This window comes from Gouania willdenowi, chromosome 8, assembly GCF_900634775.1.
Source record: "Gouania willdenowi chromosome 8, fGouWil2.1, whole genome shotgun sequence".
Classification (NCBI taxonomy): Eukaryota; Metazoa; Chordata; class Actinopteri; order Blenniiformes; family Gobiesocidae; genus Gouania; species Gouania willdenowi.
This window is the reverse complement of record NC_041051.1, coordinates 7427609-7448096: the sequence shown is the minus strand read 5'-3', so window position 1 is coordinate 7448096 and position 20488 is coordinate 7427609. Positions and strand designations below refer to the sequence as shown.

General features: G+C 37.2%; 1 protein-coding gene across 1 annotated transcript in view; it reads right to left on the bottom strand.

The window, feature by feature from the left end:
• Positions 1-12950, bottom strand: part of LOC114468616 (voltage-dependent calcium channel gamma-1 subunit-like) — a 30998-nt gene extending 18048 nt beyond the window's left edge. The window contains exon 1 of the mRNA XM_028455616.1: positions 12628-12950. Coding sequence (XP_028311417.1) covers positions 12628-12868 — 241 coding nt within the window. The 5' untranslated portion in view covers positions 12869-12950. The remainder of the gene's footprint in view (positions 1-12627) is intronic.
• Between the last annotated feature and the right edge of the window lie 7538 nt (positions 12951-20488).

Genomic DNA, 20488 nt, shown 5'->3' with positions numbered 1-20488 from the left:
ATCTATGTCATTGTGCTGTTTTTATGAATGTATTGCCTGCATGGACCTCTGCTGAAAACCAATTGTAAATCTTTATTGTCCCTCGGGGACAATAAAGATTTTCCAATCCAATCCAAAAACACCCAGCCACTTTCTTTGGCTCAGGTTGTGGTTTCTACCTATGTTGTTATCCACATGGCACATTTGGCATGGTAGTTTTAGAGTTTTTAAATGTAGCTATACTTAGAGCCTGAGATTTGATGAATTGGTGTTGTTTCATTTAATAAAGAATTGTACATTGTGACAAACCCTTTATTTGATCCAGATGCCTTTGTGGAAAAGAAATTAAGTTCCTACATGAGATGTTTATTGTATGCAAGGGAACCGTGGCAAGATTTATAACCAAAAATAATGGGTGGTGAAAGTAACAAGTAACTTTTACTTTGAGTACTATTTCATTGAACTACTTTTTACTTGTAATTGAGTATTTTATATATGACTTACTTGTATACTTGTACTTGAGTACAATTTCAATCAAGTAACAGTACTTCTAGTTGAGTAGCATCTGTCAATACTCTTTACACCTCTGTTTATGACGACTGCCTGATAAAAGTGTCATCTGATTGTCCTAATCATTTTTTGTTGCTATGTATTTTCATCAGATATTGTTGGCTCTACATTTTAAAACAAGGCAGACAGTGTTGTTGGAAGAAGCAGACAGTAAATCTAAAGGTCTTGTTTGGGAATAGTTCTCGCCTCTAGTCTGTAAAAGTAGTTTCACATAAATTTTTGGATGTTCAAAGTCTGTAAAACCTCTTTGATAATAATAAACCTTGCCTTCTCGCTTTCAGCTCCTTATTTCCCAACCGGGCTGCACCAAGTTATCCATAATGGCTTTGTTTGATTTTTACAGCACTCAAGCTGTCACGCTTCATTTCATTTCAAAATTCCTCTGGGTTTGTTCAATTTTGTGGTTGCTATGAAAGCTGTGCACAAAAAACCAAAAAACAGTGTGTCATAGTGTACATGTGGAACCTTTGTGTGCACTACTCTCCTCTTCTGTTAGGGAAAATGCTAATCCATTGTTATCAGCTCCGTTCGCTGTATTGTTCATGAAGGATGATCATAATCTGTTTCACTGCACTCACCGTCACCTCTTTGTTTTTTTATTCTATACACCTCTGTGCTGTGTTTACTCTCCACACATTGCTCTGAGAAGCATTTCTGGGTTTGTGTTGTTAGCTAGTCTGTCACTCTGTTCAGAGCTAATTTAGATTTCAGCTTTGTTTTCTTCCAGAAGTCAAACATTTATCAAGTATAAATGCGTGTGTGTGTGTGTGTGTGTGTGTGTGAGTGTTTTTTTTTCTAATCCTTTGTAAGTTTTCTGTTTGCTAAATATATCGGCACGTGTGCAGTTTTGAAAAGTAAAAATAATTAAAGCTGCAAGCAGCGTTGACCCGGCCCTCGCAACCACACGCATGTCGGGACGTGGTGTAAGTTGAGGTGTGTTGCATGTTGGGGTGTGGCAGGAAGTAGTTTTGACCATAGCTGACTATTTTCAATCATTATATCACAAACTTTACTGCAATGTTCTGGGGGGGGCACAGTAGGTCAGCAGGGAGGTGACCCCCATGATGCCAATACTGCTATGAATGACAGTTGGATTAAACCATAACATACAAATAAAAGCTGCTATTAATATGTAGTATGTTTAAAATGAAAATATGAATGAAGCACTTTAACAGTGCAGTGTTGGATGCAAGACGTATTTCTCTATAAAAGCAAAGAGTGTGGCCTGCGTGCGTGTGTGTGAGTGCGTGTGTGTGCTCACACGTGTGTGTGTGTTTTCCTCAAATATCTCTGAAGGTCAGGATCAGACTGACCTGAGACTTTCAACATGGCTGCTGCTTGGTGCAATGGTGTGCAACGTCAGATTTGTTTGGACTGCAATACCATTAATAAATTATTTCATAAATAAATGCTTTACAAATTCCGTGAGAGTCCTACCTCTACAGTGATTATGTCATCAGTCCTACAGTGATGATGTCATCAGTCCTACCTCTACAGTGATGATGTCAGAATTCTACAGAATTTTGTAGAAGTTCCACAATGATGATGTCATTAGTCCCAGCTGGGAGCAAATACAATTTTCAAGAGGGTGCTATTGAGTCATTTTGCCATTCAAATGTGCAATTTCCGTAAAATATAAAAATTTTTGCCAGTTGTAATAGGAGTATTAAGAATAAAATAAAAAGGAATAGATTTATTTCTATTGTGTGTTGTTATTATTTAATTAAAATAATTTTCACTTAGTGTGTGTGTTTTTGGTGTTGTTTAGTTGTTTCTTATGTCGCTTTGTATGTTTTTCTCTTATATTTGCGTATTTTGCAGCGATCTCGTGTATTTTTCTTTGTTGTACTTCTCTGTGTTATAATAATAATAATAGTAAGTATTTTTCTCTCTTAGTGTGTGTGTCATTTTGTGTTTTTTTTGTTGTTCGTCTGTTCTTTTTAATAATCAGTATATTTTTCTCTTATTTTGCATGTTTTTGTTGTCATTTTGTGAGTTACTGGTAATATTTAGCACAATAATATTTTTTTTACTGAAAGTACCCCCTGCAGTGCCATTCGTACCCCTCGGGGTACATGTAGCACCATTTGAGAAACACTGATCTAATTGAAGTGGTATTTGTTTAAAATTCAGTATGAAGTGTTGGTTTTTCTCTATTTTATAATATTAAAGCATATATTCAAGGTTAAAGAAGAAAAATGACGAATGTGAAAGTGTATGTCTTTTCCAATAGGCCACAGTCTGTGTCAGGGGTGGAAACCTCTGGGTACCTCACGATGCGATACAATACGCGATACAAAGCTCACGATAATGATTATCTCACGATATGACGATACTGCAATTATCGATATATTGGTCAGAAATTGATCTTTGACATAACAAGAAAGAAGAGATTAAGTGAAAAAATACAATTTTTATTTTACATCTCTGAAAGACAATAAATTGAAAAAGTGTCCTATGAACAGTGACACTATTTTAGTGCAACATTTCTGTAAATAAGTGTCAACATACCAATGTAAACGAACAAGTATCTCCAATAGTGCTTTCTGTAAACAAAAAATAGGGTCTTTCTTACCAGTGACACCATCATAGTGCAATATTCCAGTAAAAAATATATTGGTTCCTTCGACAAACAGTGACAAAATGTAATAAATTAAATAAATAAATAAAAAAAATAAAAATAAAAAAATGTTTTTAAAAATTTAATTTTTTTTGAAAAAATCAAAAAAAATCGATACTTACAGGGGGCATATCAATAATCGATCGTGCGGAAAGAAATCGCGATATATCGCCGTATCGAGATGTCACACTCCTGTGTACAGCATAGGTTGGCAACTGTTTTCACAGCGGGGCCACAAAATAGTGATTTTCTGATTCGAGGGCCACATTATCAACATTCAACATTTAGAATAATTACCATTCTGAGCATTAATACATAAAAGAACAATACATTTGTGTTGTCATTTCATGTGATTTTGGTGTATTTTTTTGTTTTGTTTAGTTTAGTCATTTTGTGTAATTTAATTTCTCATTTTGCACTTTCTGTTGATTTTACTGTCGTTTTATGTGTGTTTTTGGTTGTTTTGAGCGTTATGTGCCAATTTGTGAATTTTTGTTGTCATTTTGTGATTTTGGAGGCTTTTTTGTGTGTCCGTTTTCTGTGTTTTGTTGTGGATTTGTAATTTTATACATTTTTTCTCATTTGTTTTTTATTTTTTATTTATTTATTTTTTTGCCATTGTGTGGTTTTGGAGTCATTTTGTGTATCTATGTTGTCTAGTTTCTGTAATTTTTTATGTGTTTTTAACTCATTTTGTGCATTTACTTCTATGGCCACTCAAGATTAGATTGAGGGCCACATATGGCCCCCCAGGCCGTCAGTTGCCCATGTCTTTTGTACAGTATCATCTCAGCTCACTGAAAGCGTCTCCTTACTTCTCTACTCAAACAACTTTATCTTCACCTCCCAACAGAGGCATCCCTGTCTGTTCTATGGAGTAAATGGCTGTTTTCTCCCTCCAGCCTCTGTCAACCCTCCTGGGTGTACTTTAACTCATGAGCTGGAGCAGGAAGCCACACTTCATTAGGGCCTGTACTGATCCTGAGGTGCTGGAGCCGCAGGCTATAAGTCGATGACAGAGTCGCTGTAAAATCTCCCAGTTCGGCTGCTAAGCACGCACAAGCGGCCTGGAGCCTGTGAGACAAGCTATTTAATGGAGGAAGGAGGTCTATACTGTAAATATATATATATATATATATATATATATATATATATATATATATATATATATATATATATATATATATGTCAATTATAATTACGTTCTCAATTACTACAGTTCAATAGAATGAATTACAATTACTGAGCGTTTATTAAACAAATCCATGAAACGTGACCTTCCTCTTGTGTTAGCTTTCTGTTAGCATCTGTTATGATAACAGGTCTGCTTTGATGTCTTAAATCAGCTGTAAAAGAAGTTTTATCACAGTTTTATCTTGGAACTGTGAATTTCTCTTGGAGATGAATAAAGTATCTATCTATCTATCTATCTATCTATCTATCTATCTATCTATCTATCTATCTATCTATCTATCTATCTAAAATACACCAAAAAAAATCATCTAATTTTTCTTTTTTTTTTTTAATCTCTTGGTTACTTTGTTAGGCCTCCTACTTATTGAAAATGTTGGTATTAATATTTTTGGTGTGGGCGTCGGAGTCCTTTTTCCATATTTGATTGTATCGTATCTGTGTCTAATACCACTAAATTTAAATGTTTTTAAATGGTAAAAGGATCCTGAAGAGAAGTGACAGGTGGTGAGAAAAGTTGAAACATATTTTAATAATTATTAACTACATGTGTGTAAGCATAGAACTGTTACACAGTTCAGCAGGTTTGCATTTAATTAAATTGTAATTGACAGATTTTATAGAATTTTAATGCCAATTACAATTGCAAAGTGAATTATCTGAAATCAATTACAATTCAATTACGATTACAACAACAGATTTCAAAATTACAATTATAATTACATCATAATTGTAATTAATGATCAATTACATGATTACAATTATGATTTACCCCAAAGGCTCAGTCCGTAGAGACATGGGTTGGAAACCGGAGGGTGGCCGGTTCAAGTCCCAATGCGGATTAAAATACGGAAGTTGTTCTGGTAGCTGGAGAAGTGCCAGGGCACTTCTCGAGCACTGTCGAGGTGCCCTTGAGCAAGGCACCAAACCCCAACACTGCCCTGGTGCGCTCCCTTCTTTGTAAAAGCAGCCCCACTCTGACATCTCTCCATTAATACATGTCCACAGGTCCTGTTTGTGCATGTGTGAGATTTGGACCTATGTGTGTGAGAAGCATGTCACTAAAAATAACCGAGTACAATGTAATTTCCCTTCAGGGATTAATAAAGTAATTAAAATTTAAAAATTTAAAAAAAAATAAATAAAAATTATATATATAAATAAAAATTTTATATATATATACATCATTTAAATAAGATAATTTTTTTTACTGGACTAGCTACTTTCTGTTTATAATCAAAATCAGAAAAAAACTTTATTGTTCCCTGTGGAGTAATTAGAAGAGCGCCATATAAAGAATTAAAGAAATAATAATAATAATAATAATAATAATAATAATAATAATAATAATAATAATAATAATAATAATAATACTAACTAGAACTGCAAGCAGTTATGAAAGGGGCCAAGCCTTCCCGCGCGACTCGGCTCCCAGGTTTCGCGGAGCCCGTGGAAGTACGTCATGAAGGATGACGGGCTCGTGGCGAGCGTCAGGACATAGGCCAACGTGCCATTCGCTGTGAACAGGTGGATATGAAGTTTTGGGAGATGTGATTTAAAGTGTGAAAGTTACAGGCCAAAATGCATTTGCACCCATTATAGCGCCACCTAGTGGTGCACTTTTTGGTATGGGTGATCTGTGTGCTCTTCTATGGATACCCTGTAAATTTCACAGGCCTCATCATATCACTTCTGCTGAAATAAAAGTTTGTTTATTTATATGTTATGTAGTAATAAGCCACGCCCACTTTGACCAATTGCGATTAACTTCGAGATTCGGTCCCAGGAGTGACCCAAGGTCATACCCACCTAGTTTGGTAAAAATCGGTCTTGCCATTTATGAGATATACATTTCCCAAATTTGCATCACCCCTAGTGGTATAAATTATAAAAAAAATTTCTTATATTCTTACAGTCACATGCCAACAAAGGATCTCAGATTTGGTGTTGTTAGCATTTATTTTGACCGAGATATGCAGCAGTTATGCATTTTTAAAGCTAGCTAAAAAAATTTACTCAGTAATTATTCGCAAATATTTTGAGCCAATAAAATTATTTTATCAACTTTAAATCAGGTCCAAATGAAGACTCTACGTGCCAAGTTTCATGCCGATTAGACAAAACTCCAAGGAGGAATTTGAAAAAGTAGGTTTTTGATGTGTAGTGACTTACAAAGAGCAATGTGCTGTGGGAGTGGGCGTGGCCTATGTCAGAAGATGCGAATCTGTGTAGGAAACATGTGGATATGAATTTTATGAAGATGTGAATTAAATTGTGAAAGTTAAAAGCTAAAAAGTTTTTGCAAATATAGCGCCACCTAGTGGCGCAATTTTTGGTATGGGTGGTCTGTGTGGTCTTCTACATCTACCCTGTAAATTTTACAGCCCTCAACATAATGATTCAGCTGAAATAAATGTTTGTTTATTTATATGTTTTGATGTAATGAGCCACGCCCACTTTGACCAATCGCGAATAAATTTTAGATATCGCCTCAGGAGGGACCCAAGATCATACCCTCCAAATTTGGTAAAAATTGGTCCTGCCATTTAAGAGAAATAAATATTTGTTATTTGTAGCGCCCCCTAGTGGCCTATATCATTCAAATTTGGTGCATTTCTTCACAGTCACATGGCAACTAAGGATCTCAGATTTGGTGTTGTTAGCATGTATTTTGACCGAAATATGCACCAGTTCGCATTTTTATTGCTAGCTAGAAAACTTTACTCATTAGTAATTTGCGCATAATTTACCCGGACAAACTCATTTAGTTAACTGTACATCACGTCCAACTGAAGACTCTACGTGCCAAGTTTCACGCTGATTGGACAAAACCCCAAGGAGGATTTCGAAAAAGAAGGTTTTCCAGTTTTTGCAATTTTGCTCCGAGAAAAGTTTAGGCGGAAATGGGCGTGGCCTAGCCCAGGTGATTCAGTGCTATTCAAGGAATCTGTGCATATGAAGGTTTTAAATTTGCAACAAACGGTGTGGGAGATATTGGCCAAAACGCGTTGACCTTTGTTATAGCGCCACCTGCTGGCGGACATATGTGAATTTTTGCGTCCAAGGTCCCCTGGGGGTTTTGGACCCAACCACCAAAGGGCATCGCCCTACCTTGCACGGTTTAGCCTGCAGCACCACTTTTACCCAAGGAAATATAATAATAATAATAAAAACCCTTACGATTACAATAGGGTTGCTAGCACCGCTGATCCTAGGAACCGCGTATGCTTACATACGCGGTTCCCTGGCCCCGCGGGCTTGGCCCCCTAATAATAATAATAATAATAAATGAAAACAACACTGACAATAATAATCGCTGTTGGGAGTAACGCAGTAATGTAATGCATTACTAATAAAATTATACCCGTTACAAATCTCAGTAACGTGCGTTACAATGCATTTTAACATGAGATGTGAAAAACAGCAGCAGTAACTTAAAGAAACACCTGGACCGGTGCCACGCTAACACCAAGCTGACAGAGAGAGATGCAGATGCGGCAAAGAGAGAGAGAGAGAGCAGAGGATGAAAGTGCTGAAAAGAGTCAGACAAAACAGTAGAAATGAAGTTTCTCTCGGCCTGTGTTCTACTAGAGTGAAGAGACTGGAGTATGTGGTGGAGGATATGCAGCTTCTGTCAACAGTGGAATCACCAGCTTTTAAAAAGTTTGTTGGCAAAATCCCCACCAATGCCAGCAATGACAAAGTAAGCTAACGTTGTCCTAGAGAGTGGTACCCAGGGGCGTAGCACCACATGTGGGCCCTGTATACAAACCATCTTGTTGGGCCCCTCCTGTAAGTTATGCACACTATACTAGTATTCTTGCATTATTAAATATAACCTTTCTTTTTTATTCACAATAACATAGACAATCAAGATTTGACGAGGAAAATGAATTTTACAGCATTTAAATGCGTGGGAGTTCACGTGGTTTCATTTAAAATAATATATTGCCTAAAAAAGATGTGTTTTAAAGCTCACCTCTGAAGAATTGAGTAAGCAGTTGATTTCCCTCGTTTCACCTTCTCTCCCTCTACTTTCTTTCTTTCTTTGTGTTTTCAACAACCTGGTTTTCCTTTCCTGCTGCTGTCTATTTCCCGCTCATTGCCAGAAGCACATGTGGGTTGTACCATTTGCACTGTTTTAAAGGGAGTGATAGCTTGAGCCCCCCCCACTGCCTTGGGCTCTGGGTACTCAGTACCCTTTACCCCCTAGTATAACGTACAGTATGGTCATTGGGTCATGCGGCTAGCTTGTTATTATTACAAACAGCAACAAAAAGTCAGTATGGCTGAGACTGAGGTTCATGCAGATCAGATTCCTGCTTTTAAATGTGCACTGTAGAAGTTTTTGGTTTAGAAGTTGTTTTTATAGAGACATTCACAGTAGAAATGCTACTAGCTGGCAGTTAAAAACAATAGCAGACCTGATCGGAGCTGCCACCACCACCATATTGACGGCAGTTGAAAATGACACATTTTTGTGCTTAGTTATTGTTTCTATTTATAGACTTCATGATTGGTTTGTAGGGCTCAGAAAATAGTGTTACATTTTGACTGGTGGTCATGTTATCTCGTGGCTTGTTTGTATTGAGCCCTCATATAAAATAGTGTTACAATTTTACTGGTCACCATGTTTGCAGCAATAAAAAACAGCGCACTAAAAAAGCCGACAGATATTGTAAATTAACTTGCGACATTTAAAAGGTTACCAATCCCAGTGCATACCAGCTGTGTGCTGTGACCTTTAATTAAAAGAGAATAAAAAATAGAGACAAAAAGAAAGAGATTGTCATGTGATAAGACTATAGGTTACATTATAGTTGTTTCTAGATATGTTTTATATGAATGGGCCTAGACTTTAAATGTTTACGATGTCTGTATCATAACTTACCAGACTTTAACTTTGTCTGCTTTTGTGATTCTGACGGTCATTGTTACTTATTGCGCCATGAGTCTTCACTGTGCATATTATATTAAGTTGTTAGTAGGCTCCACAGTCATTATGCTATACCACATCATCCTCCGCTGGATATACAGTCCCCTCCAAAAGTATTGGAACGACAAGGTCAATTCCTTTGTTTTTGTTGTATATTGAAGACATTTGGGTTTCAGATCAAAAACATGAATATGAGACAAAAGTTCAGAATTCCAGCTTTTATTTTATTTACATCTAGATGTGTAAAACAACTCAGGACAGAGCACCTTTTGTTTGAACCCACCCACTTTTCACCTGAGCAAAAGTATTGGAACAGACATTATTAAAATAACTTAAAGTGAATAACATTTAATATTTGGTGGTATAACCCTTACTTGCAATAACTGCATCAAGCCTGTGACCCATTGACTTCTCCAGACTGTTGCATTCTTCATTTGAAATGCTTTTTCAGTTCTTGTTTGTTTCTGGGGGGTTTCTCCCTTCAGTCTCCTCTTCAGGAGGTAAAATGCATGATTCTCTATTGGGTTAAGGTCTGGTGATTGACTTGGCCAGTCTAAGACCTTCCACTTTTCCCCCCTGATGAAGTCCTTTGTTGTGTTGGCAGTGTGTTTTGGGTCATTGTCTTGTTACATGATGAAGCTTCTCCTGATTAGTTTGGATGCATTTTTCTGTAAATTATCAGACAAAATGGTTTTGTAGACTTCAGAATTCATTCTGCTGCTACCATCATGAGTTACATTATCAATAAAGACTAGTGAGTCCGTTCCAGTAGGAGCCATGCAAGCCCAAGCCATGACTTGGGCTTCACAGATGAGCTTGTGTGTTTTGGACCATAAGCAGATCTTTTCTTTCTCCATACTTTGGCCTTTCCATCACTTTGGTAGAGGTTCATCTTGGTCTCATCAGTCCATAAAATTTCTTCCATGGCTCATCTCTGTACTTCTTTGCAAAATCTAATCTGGCCTTCAGATTCTTTTTGCTGATGAGTGGTTTGCATCTTGTGGTATGGTCTCTATATTTCTTCTCTTGAAGTCTTCTTCAAACAGTGGATTGTGATACCTTCACCCCTGCCCTGTGGAGGTTGGTAGTGATGTCACTGACTGTTGTCTTTGGGTGTTTCTTCACAGCTCTCACAATGTTTCTGTCATCAACTGCTGTTGATACCCTTGGCCGACCTGTTCCATGTCTGTTGCTCAATACATCAGTAGATTTGTTTCTTTTTCAGGATATTCCAAATTTTTGTATTGACAATACCCAATGTTTTTGCAATAGCTCTGATCAATTTTCCCTCTTCTCTCAGCTTCAAAATTGTCTGTTTTTCTCCCATAGACATCTCTCTGGTCTTCATGTTTGCTTAACAGCAAATACAGTTTTCACAGGTGAAACCCAAAGCCAAAAACAAGAAGTATTTAATGTTTAAGCAATCAATCTAAAAGGAAACACCTGAGCAACTAGAAAAAGGTACTCTTTTCTGAGTTGTTTAACACATCTGGATGTAAATACCATGAAATAAAAACTGGAATTCTGAACTTTTGTCTCATATTCATGTTTTTGGGGCGACCGTAGCTCAGGTGGTAGAGGATCGTCTTCTGATCGAGAGGTTGGGGGTTCGATCCCAGTACCTGACTATGTGTCGAAGTGTCCTTGGGCAAGACACTGAACCCTAAGTTGCTCCCAGTGGTTGACTAGTGCCTTGCATGGCAGTCCTGTCCCACTGGTGTGTGAATGTGAGAGTGATTGGGTGAATGAGCTGATATGTAAAGCGCTTTGCGACTGCTTCAATGTGGGGATAAAGTGCTACATAAATCAAGTCCATTTACTATTTTGATATGAAACCCCAATGTCTTCAGTGCACAACAAAAACAAAGGAATTGACGTTGCCGTTCCAATACTTTTGGAGTGGACTGTATAATCAGCTGCAATAAACTATATTTTAGCATTTTAGAATGCTAGTCATACTTCTGCGGTTATTTTGGTGAAAGTAACTCAAAAGTAGTGTAACGCATTACAATTCAGAGACAGTAATATTGTAATGTAACTAATTACTTTTCAATGACAGTAACTACTAATATGTAATATATTACATTTTGAAAGCATCTTGCCCAACACTGATAATATTTATACACACCCACGCAGAAAACAAGGAGGTAGTAAGGTAAACTGAATAACAAGGTACAAATGAATGATAAAGTGCCAAAAGCTTATGTATAAGTACTGACAAATAAAATATTGCTGAAAAATACTTTTTACTGTAAGGTAAACAACATTTTTATTTTTTACTTTAATTTCACATTTGTTTTGCCTGAAGAGGCTATGCATTAATTCAACATGGTAAAAGTGGCAGCTAAAGAATGCAGCAGCCCTCAGCTGTTGGACCCTGTGTAATCGGCTCAGCCTTCCTTTGTGACAGATAATGATCATTCTACAAAAAGCACACATCAAACCTTCGGTACAAAAACACAGTGCAGTGTGTAAATGTGTATAGTCACAAGCTAATGTTTGTAAAAATGTGCCACCATCATGTATAAAGGGTTGTATTACATTATGAAGGTAGATAAAGAAGAAAAAATGCAAAGAAAACCCAACTCTAACCAGGGTTGGGGTCGATTACATTTTCCAATTATAACTAAAATTACAGTTATTATTTTTCCCTGAATGTCACTTACAATTCTAAATAAAAGTTCAAATTCAATTAATCAAAATGACTGAGCCTGTAATAAATTAGTCCATAAAACATAACCTTCCTCTTGTGTTAGCGTTCTGTTAGCATCTCTTATAATAATGGGTCAGTTTGGACGCACTTCCTAAATCAGCTGTAAAATACATTAATATTGTTATTTATTATCTAATTGTTACCTTGTTAGGCTTCTTTATCCATGAAAATATTGGTTTTAATATTTTCTCACTTTGTCACTATACCCCTAGATTTTATTTTTTGTGTACTACATATAATATATGTAGAACCATATCATCGTTCCCCAGTTTTGCGTTTAAATTGTAATTGACATTTTTATAGAGTTTCCATACCAATTACAATTACAAAGTACATTTTCTGAAATCAATTACTATTAAATTATGATTACTACAGCAACATATTTTTCCATATTTTTAAAAACACCAATACTGACTTTCTGCAAAAGAATATTTCCAATCATTAAACATCACTCAAGCATGGTTTTTCTTACTTTACCCGCAAGTGACAAAAGAAACACAGATGTCTGTTCATCACGTCCAGATAAAATAATAATAACATTTACCCAAGGTTTTTTCTGCTATTATTCTTATGATCAACTAAAAACCTCCCCCATGATGACACTGAGACGCCCCCTACCTCCAGGTAAGCTGATAGGGCCACAGCCTTTGCCCTGTGGGTCCTCTTCCACCATGAAGATGCTCTTCTTGCACAGCCTCCAGAGGCCAAAGTGGGCCGCCTCACAGGTGGTGTTGAGCTTCTCAACCCTGGGGCTTAGGACGGCCCAATGGTCGGTCACCACTGCCGCCAACATCCCTGACATGCCCACGACGATGACCACGGACGTGATCTTGACCTTGGTTGCTTGCTCTTTGAACATGTTGCTTCTTCGTGTGTGTGTGTGCGTGTGTGAGGCTGATTCTGGTGTTTTCTCGTCGCTGCTGGTGTCCTCCTGTACTGTTCTCCTGTTCAAAGCTCTTTCTTTCTCTTTCTCTGATGTTAGGTGCTTGGTAAAAAGAGGCCAGATAACAGTGCCCTACTTTCAACTTCCCTTCTCTCTCCCTCACTGATTGCCCTTGACGAGCTGAGGCCATCCATTAACAAGACAAAAAAGATATTGCTCGTATCTGTAACGCATGTTTTTAATTCTCTGGTTTACAGAATTTCACTATAGTTTTGCTGGTTACTGAATTTGAGGATTCAACTTTGTTCAGCGTCAAAGACAATCTTATCAAACTGCATCCTGTAAGTTTTCATGGTGCTATTGAATATTTAATTGCCATGATAAAAACAAATGGTAACACTTCACTTGAAGTTTTGTACATAAAGGCTGACATTACGCTGTCATCATCTGTCATTAGCATGAATAAGGTGTCATGACATCTGTCATTAACTCATTCACTGCCAGGCATTTTCAGAGCAACCAACCCCATATTGGCAGGCGTTTTAGATGATTTTCACATATTTTTCAAGACCCACAGAATATTTTGTCCTATGACAATCTGACATCTAAAAACTTAAACTAACTTCTGAAAGATTAGACTGTAATTTCATTTCTAGCTTGTTTCATTCTTCCATCATCAGCAGTTGAATAGAGGCAAGTTTCACACAAATTGCCAGTTTGTGACAAAAAGCTGAGAAAAACATCTTTTTCTGAAAAAAAGCTTATTAGTGACTTTGAAACATTTTTTTTTTTGCTTTAGTAACACTTCAACACAAAAATAACACTGACACCAGGCTTTTGATGGCAAAATGATTATTATTTTTGTTATATAGGTCAGAGTTGAATGGATTTCTTACTGTATTTTGGCATTCCTCTAAGTCTCTCCCCCCGTCATTCTCCACACTCACAACTTCCTCCTCCTCCCGCTTGCCCCGTTTTTTGATCGTTTTCTCTCACCATCGCAACACTCTCAATAGTCCAAGTAGTAGCTCTGCTCTGAGTGTGCGCTGCTGTGAGCTGGTGGGAACTTCAGTATCAACTCTCGTAGCGCCATTTTCTGTTGCGTAAAACTCTTTTCCTCTTCCTCTGAGCTCTGCCCATCACTGGTGATCTCTCATCCAAAGGTGCACTGCTGCCACCTACATGGTACAAGCTCGATATTCACGGGCGACCTTTGTCACACTGTTTCCGAGCAACCCCAGCCGCAAAACACAATTCACATTTTCAGAAGTGAATTCTAAACCAAATAACGTATATAGACATAAATGGCACTCAATGAGTGAAGTGTTGTTCCCTAACCTTAACCTTAACGCTACCTAACCCAACCTAACCCTAACCCATTTTCCCTCACCCTAACCCAGTGGTGGCTGCTAAGGAAGCTGGCTTGTATCCGAAAGGTTGCTGATTCGAAATCATTGTGGGACCTTGACAAGTCCCTTAATCCTTAAATTTGATATCCGGAGTTTCTGACAAATCTATGTTTATGTATGATTCTTTTGAAATGTGAAAAAAATACCTAACTAGTCTTTTACTATGGTCTACTGCTGGTGGTCATTCATATATTAATGTTTTAAAGTCCCTCCTTCGTCCTATAGACCCCTATACAAATGGAAATGATCATCAAGGGCATCCAGCCAATAGGCTTCTACTTCCTGTTTTTCAGACTGTCAATCAAAGTGAATATAGAACTGTGCACAGAAACAAGGCCGCGCATCACAACAGCAAACAGGTAAATATGATTTTGGCTCTTACCTGACCCATAGACCTATATCAATGCGACCCCATGCGATCTTGTTATGTTCCGTGATGCTCCTGCAAAAAAGTAGAGGCATGGCCTCTGGTAGATTGCAGAGGCAGTGGGAGGAAGTGAAGCTGTTGAGGGCAGGACATCGAGACGTCCTCTCAAAAACTCCGTATATCAGCTTTAACTGCCTCCAGGATTCTCTTGAAAAAGAGATTCTTAATCTCAATGAGACTTTCCTGGTTAAATAAGGGTACAAAAATTTACTTTTACTTTTAAAATTTAATTCCTGGTTTTATTTTTTTTCTTTTATTTTGATTTTACTATTTTAAATCTACTGTTATAGGGAGGGGGAAGGGGTTCCTGTTGCCCGTGCCTTTAAACATGTCTATCCCTACCTAACCCAAACAACACCTAAATTAAGGTTAACCAAGAAAAATCAGGCAGAATGCACCAATACACTTCCACCTCCACCCCATTTCTTATAACAGGTATTGGAGGGTAGGCTGGGACGAGGTCCATACAGACCCAGTTGTGGTGAAGCCCAAACGGGCTCCTGCTTCTGTCCTTCGGCTGACAATTCTGTGAACCCTCATACCATACCACACCACTTGACACATTAATTGATGACAGGGTGTCCAAACAGACACAGAATGGGCAGGGTGCAACCATCCCCCCCCACGCTGTTCCTTGTCCCATATTTACAACACTGCACTGACACCGCACTATACTGATACAAACTAACAAAACCTTCTTGATGAGTGGCACAAGGAAGAGAGGAACACGAATAACAAGCGTCGGTCCGTGCCTGCCTTTGATTCCCTATCAAACTGGGGGGGTCCCTGAATCCCCCCGGGGGGTTCTCATCGAGAAAACACATTCCTTTACCTAACCCTAACCTTAACCTTAACCCTACTTAACCCTAACCCTTTTTTTCTATCTTTTCTGCTACTCTGTGGAGGCAGTCGCATTCCTCTTCGCTCCCATTTTCCCTCCCTACCTCTCCCAGCTGTCTCTGTCTTGTGGATCTAATAGGAGCCTCTGTCTGTATTTATCCTACCTAAATTATGGAATTGGATCAGCTGGTGTCTCAATGCAATAGACCAAAAATGATCTCTACTCTATTGGTCGAATTTCTCAACAAGGAGAGCTGGCAATGGGAGAGCCCATAAATCCTGAGGATGTGGAAGACGTCCACCAGACCAGATTGTAAATATGATAACAGGACTTCTGCCGATTGGAACCGGTGTTTTTCCGATTTATCGCAATTTTGGATCACGTTGGCAGCATTATTGGAAGCGCTAGTCATCAATGGAGGGGGACGAACTCTCAGAACTCTCAGATGGAATCCACCATGGAACTTTAAGGAGGAGTGGAGAGTTTGGGTCAAAGGAAGTGGCCACATTATTGGATTATTGAATGACCAGGGACAATAGTGCTGGTAGTCAAATGTTGAAAACAACTATCTTCTCATCATCAGCCCCCCTGAGAACAGCCTGCTCAAGGTTGTCTTAATCTCAACCTTGGATGTATACAGATCTGATGTTCCGTCCCTGCTCCTCTCCCCCTCCCCTCTCCCATCACCACATGGACTTTCTGTCTTTTGAACCAGACCATCCAAGGTCATCATATCATCTGACTGTCAGAGGGAAAGCAAAGGTTTTATGTTGTCTATGCCTCCACCGGCACACTACTCGCGCCCCCTCCCCTCCGAGGCAAGGGAAGGTGTTCATGGAGAGGCTGCATGCCCGAGTCCCCCAGCGGCTGGAATCCTCTCACCCCCACTGATTCTGAACCCTAACCCTAACCTTAACCTTAATGCTACCTAACCCCACTAAATCCCTCGACCTAACCCAAAAAAGGCCAACATAGCTCCAAAAGTGTCATCATTTAGTGAACAACACTTAATGACAGTCTTCATGACACCTCATTCATGCTAATGACAGATATTGACAGCGTAATGTCATGTAGAAAACTTCAAGTAAAGTGTTAAAGATTCTGCTATTGCTTGTATCTATAATGCGTGTTTTTAATTCTCTGGTTTACAGAATTTCACTCTGAGGCTTTTCTGGTTATTAAATTTGCTGATTCAGCTTTCATCTACATCGTCAAAGAAGATCTTATCAAACTGCATCCTGTATGTTTTCACGGTGCTATTGAGTATTTAATTGCCATACTAAAAACATCTGTGGTTCATTCATCTGGATTGATCAATGTAAAAAATCTTTCTTTTGAAGTCTGCTCACTTGTTTCAGGTATTGTGTGCCTCATGGTGACTCCCCAGGGGGACTTTTTCCCTTCATTAGTTGGCATCTGAATTAGTTGATCTACTTATTTAGCCATTCAGCTGTCAGGGTTTAAGACAAAAGTACTGCCGGATGCCAGAGATTATCCAGATTCAGGGAAATAAAAACAGTTGGTTCATGTTGACAAGTTTGAAAGGGTTAAAGTTTTGAGGCTGTATCTTGAAAGCTACAGTTAGTGAAACCTTTGATTTACATTTTGATATTATAGACGATTACAACCACATTTTACAATACATTCACAATAAAAACGACTACTTCTTCACCGTTTTCTCTAAAATACACGAGTGAAATACCTGTTTCTTTTAATAAACTACTACTTGACACATTAGGGAAAATATGGCCCAGTTATGCTCACACTCACACAGTGGCTTGTTTAGATGCACTTCATATTAGTAGAATTCCTCCAAAAGGATGAGTGACAGAAAGCTGGGGCGTTGTGTGCTGATTGTGGACAAAAGCCAACACGTTCAGTCTGATATCTCACACAAACCCAGAAACTGACTAATATCATACTTTAGCTTCAATTACAAGTCTTCTCACACATCCTTAAAAGCGCACTGAAAAACATTTATGTTCATTATCACATTCCACCTGGATACATTTGCAGCAAACCTGCTTTTTTCTCCCAGAGGGTACGTCCTTCTGTGAGCGCAGCCACTTTTCTCTAAGTGTGTAATAATGGTGTCTTTTGGTGCAGCCTTCCTCACTGTGACCCTCCAACCTTTTCATTTACTCAGTAACTGTGGACCAAAACACCTCACAGCTGCACAATCTACAAGCATTAGATGGCAGTGAGTGGGTGATGGGGATGTTACATCATCTGGGTAATGTCAAACCAAAGAGGAGAGGGAGAAAAAAGGTAGGAGAGAAAAAGTACAATATCAGATCGAAAAGCCTGAGTGACACTTGATTGTTGTTGAAATAAAGTTATTCATTTATATTGTTATACATATTTGTCTTTGTATTTATTTAACTATTTATTTATCTTTTCCTCCATTTATTTATGTATTTATTTATTTATCGATTTATACGTGTATTTAATCATTTGTTTGTTTATCTATTCATCCATTTATTTATTTATCGATTTTTTAATCTATTTATCATTTTATTTATTCATATGTTTATTTATCTATTCATCCATTTATTTATTTATCAATTTACCATTTTATTTATTCCTCTCTAAAACAACAGCATCTGTTACAACTGTTCATCACCAGGATGGCATTGATTCATCTCATAGTTTATGGAGCAATGTGTCGGCTCATAAATCTGTGTGAAACAGTAGATTTGGGAGGTCAGACACTAGTAGATTGTGACTTATTGAGAATGGATTTGAGAGTCACAACAAACAATAAATGATTATATGACACAGAGATAAGCTACAATGACTTCATGTAAAGGCTTTTCAATATCCACGAGCAGTGAAATAACCCAAAGTTGGGGTCCAAAATAAAAACGAATAAGTCGCATGGAAAAAAATAGTTTTATATCCCATGAAAGAGTCATTTTTATACAATAAATTAAAACAAAGATCGGATTAGTTTCTTACATTCATACATGCAGTTATGGGTCAAAGTATTTTTTAAGATTTTTTTTTTTTTTTGTAGTAGTAGTAGTAGTAGTTTATTTGGTCATTTCATTCAGGCTGAAGTTAATACTTATTATGACTAACCCTGTTTACAGACTTCCACGAGACAAAACACAACGATTTATGATAAACAATTTCAAGTGTAAAACAGAAGAGAAATACACATGTATTTAGAATTGTTGTTTTAACATTCATTTAAATATTCCAATATACATGTTTATGTATTTTTGTTTCATGTTATTTTATTTTTAAACTAAATCATGTCATAATTTAACTCAATTCCAACTGTTACAGATTTTTTCTTTCTTATTATTAATTTTATATTTTGATAAGGACATTGAGATAACTTTGTTGTAATTTGCACTATACAAATAAAGTTGAATTGAATTGAATTGAATCTATTAAGGTCTTTTCATTAGTTGCTTACTTTATTCATCCTGAGCTTATATTTTTTTTTAATTATGGTAGATTTATTCATATTTTTGAAAGCTTTGACTGTTCCAGACTGTTTTAATTGATCTTTCAAGTCTTTCCACAGATTAACATCTCTTACAGAATTACATCAACTTTTTTTATTTGTTCTGGCTTTTACTTTTTTGAAAATGCCAATTCTTCTGAGGTTATACTGACTTTTCCTTTGTTCAAAAAGCTCGTGGATGTGTGGAGGGAGAAGATTATTATGTGCCTTGTATAGCATTACTAATGTGTTAATGTCAACAAGATGGATTTTCAATAGATTTAGCTCAACAAATATAGGGTTTGTTGGTGCATAGAAATCTGCTTTAGTGATAATTCTTATTATTGCCTTTTTTTTGAGAGTCGGAAAATAGGATGAGTAGTGGATTTGTAGTCGTTTACCCATATTTCCAAGCCATAATTTAGATAAGAAAAAATGGGGGCGTTATATAGTAATTTATTGTCAAGTACAGTTTTCATTTTGCCAAGTACAGCAATGGTTTTTGCTAATTTTGTTTTCAATATACTTATATGTGATTTCCATTTTCAAGTTTTCCATCAATGGTAACTCCTAAAAATGTATTTTCAAAAACTCATTCAATTTCTGTATCATTCATTTTTAAAATTGTATGATCACCGATTTTTCTATTTCCAAAAACAACGTATTTTGTTTTACTCAAATTCATTGAAAGTTTGTTTCAATCAAACCATTTTTTAAAGACTGTGTGTTTGTCTTCTACTGTAGCAAGGATTTGTTTCAGGTCCTTTCCTGAGTAGTACAGGCCGCATATAATAAACTTTTTAAGTTTTCCAAAGCATCACACACATCTTTAATATACATGATAAACAGTTTGGGACCCAATATAGAAACTTGTGGAACCCCATGTGTGACTAGTTTTTTTTTCAGAGTCGACATTGTGTATATGTACATATTAGTACCTGTTGCTAAGATAGCTTTTCAGTCAGGCATAAACAGGTTCCCTGACACCAAACCCTTCAATCTTTTTTAAAAGCCTTGTATGGTCTATGGTGTCAAAGGCCTTGCTAAGATCGATAAAAGCAGCCACTGCATATTCACTATTGTCTATTACTGTAGCCATGTCTTCCACAAGAGCCATGATTGCAGTTGTAGTTGATCGGTTTGATCGAAAATCTATTATTGATGTTCACATAACAAAATTATCAAGCCTAATTACAAATAACTTTTCCAAAACCTTGGAGAATTGTGGCAGAAGCAAGATAGGTCTATAATTGTCAAATATATTTTCATTTCCATTTTTATGAATTGGAACTTCTTTTGCAGTTTTCATTTCTCTTGGGAAGGTGCCCGTGAGAAAGGACTGATTGCAAATGTATGTAAATGGTTTTGCACATAATGAATAATTTCTTTTACTATTGTCATACCAATGTTAAAACAATCAGTTGACCTTTTAGTCTTGATTTTTTTTGTCAATTGCTATATTTCA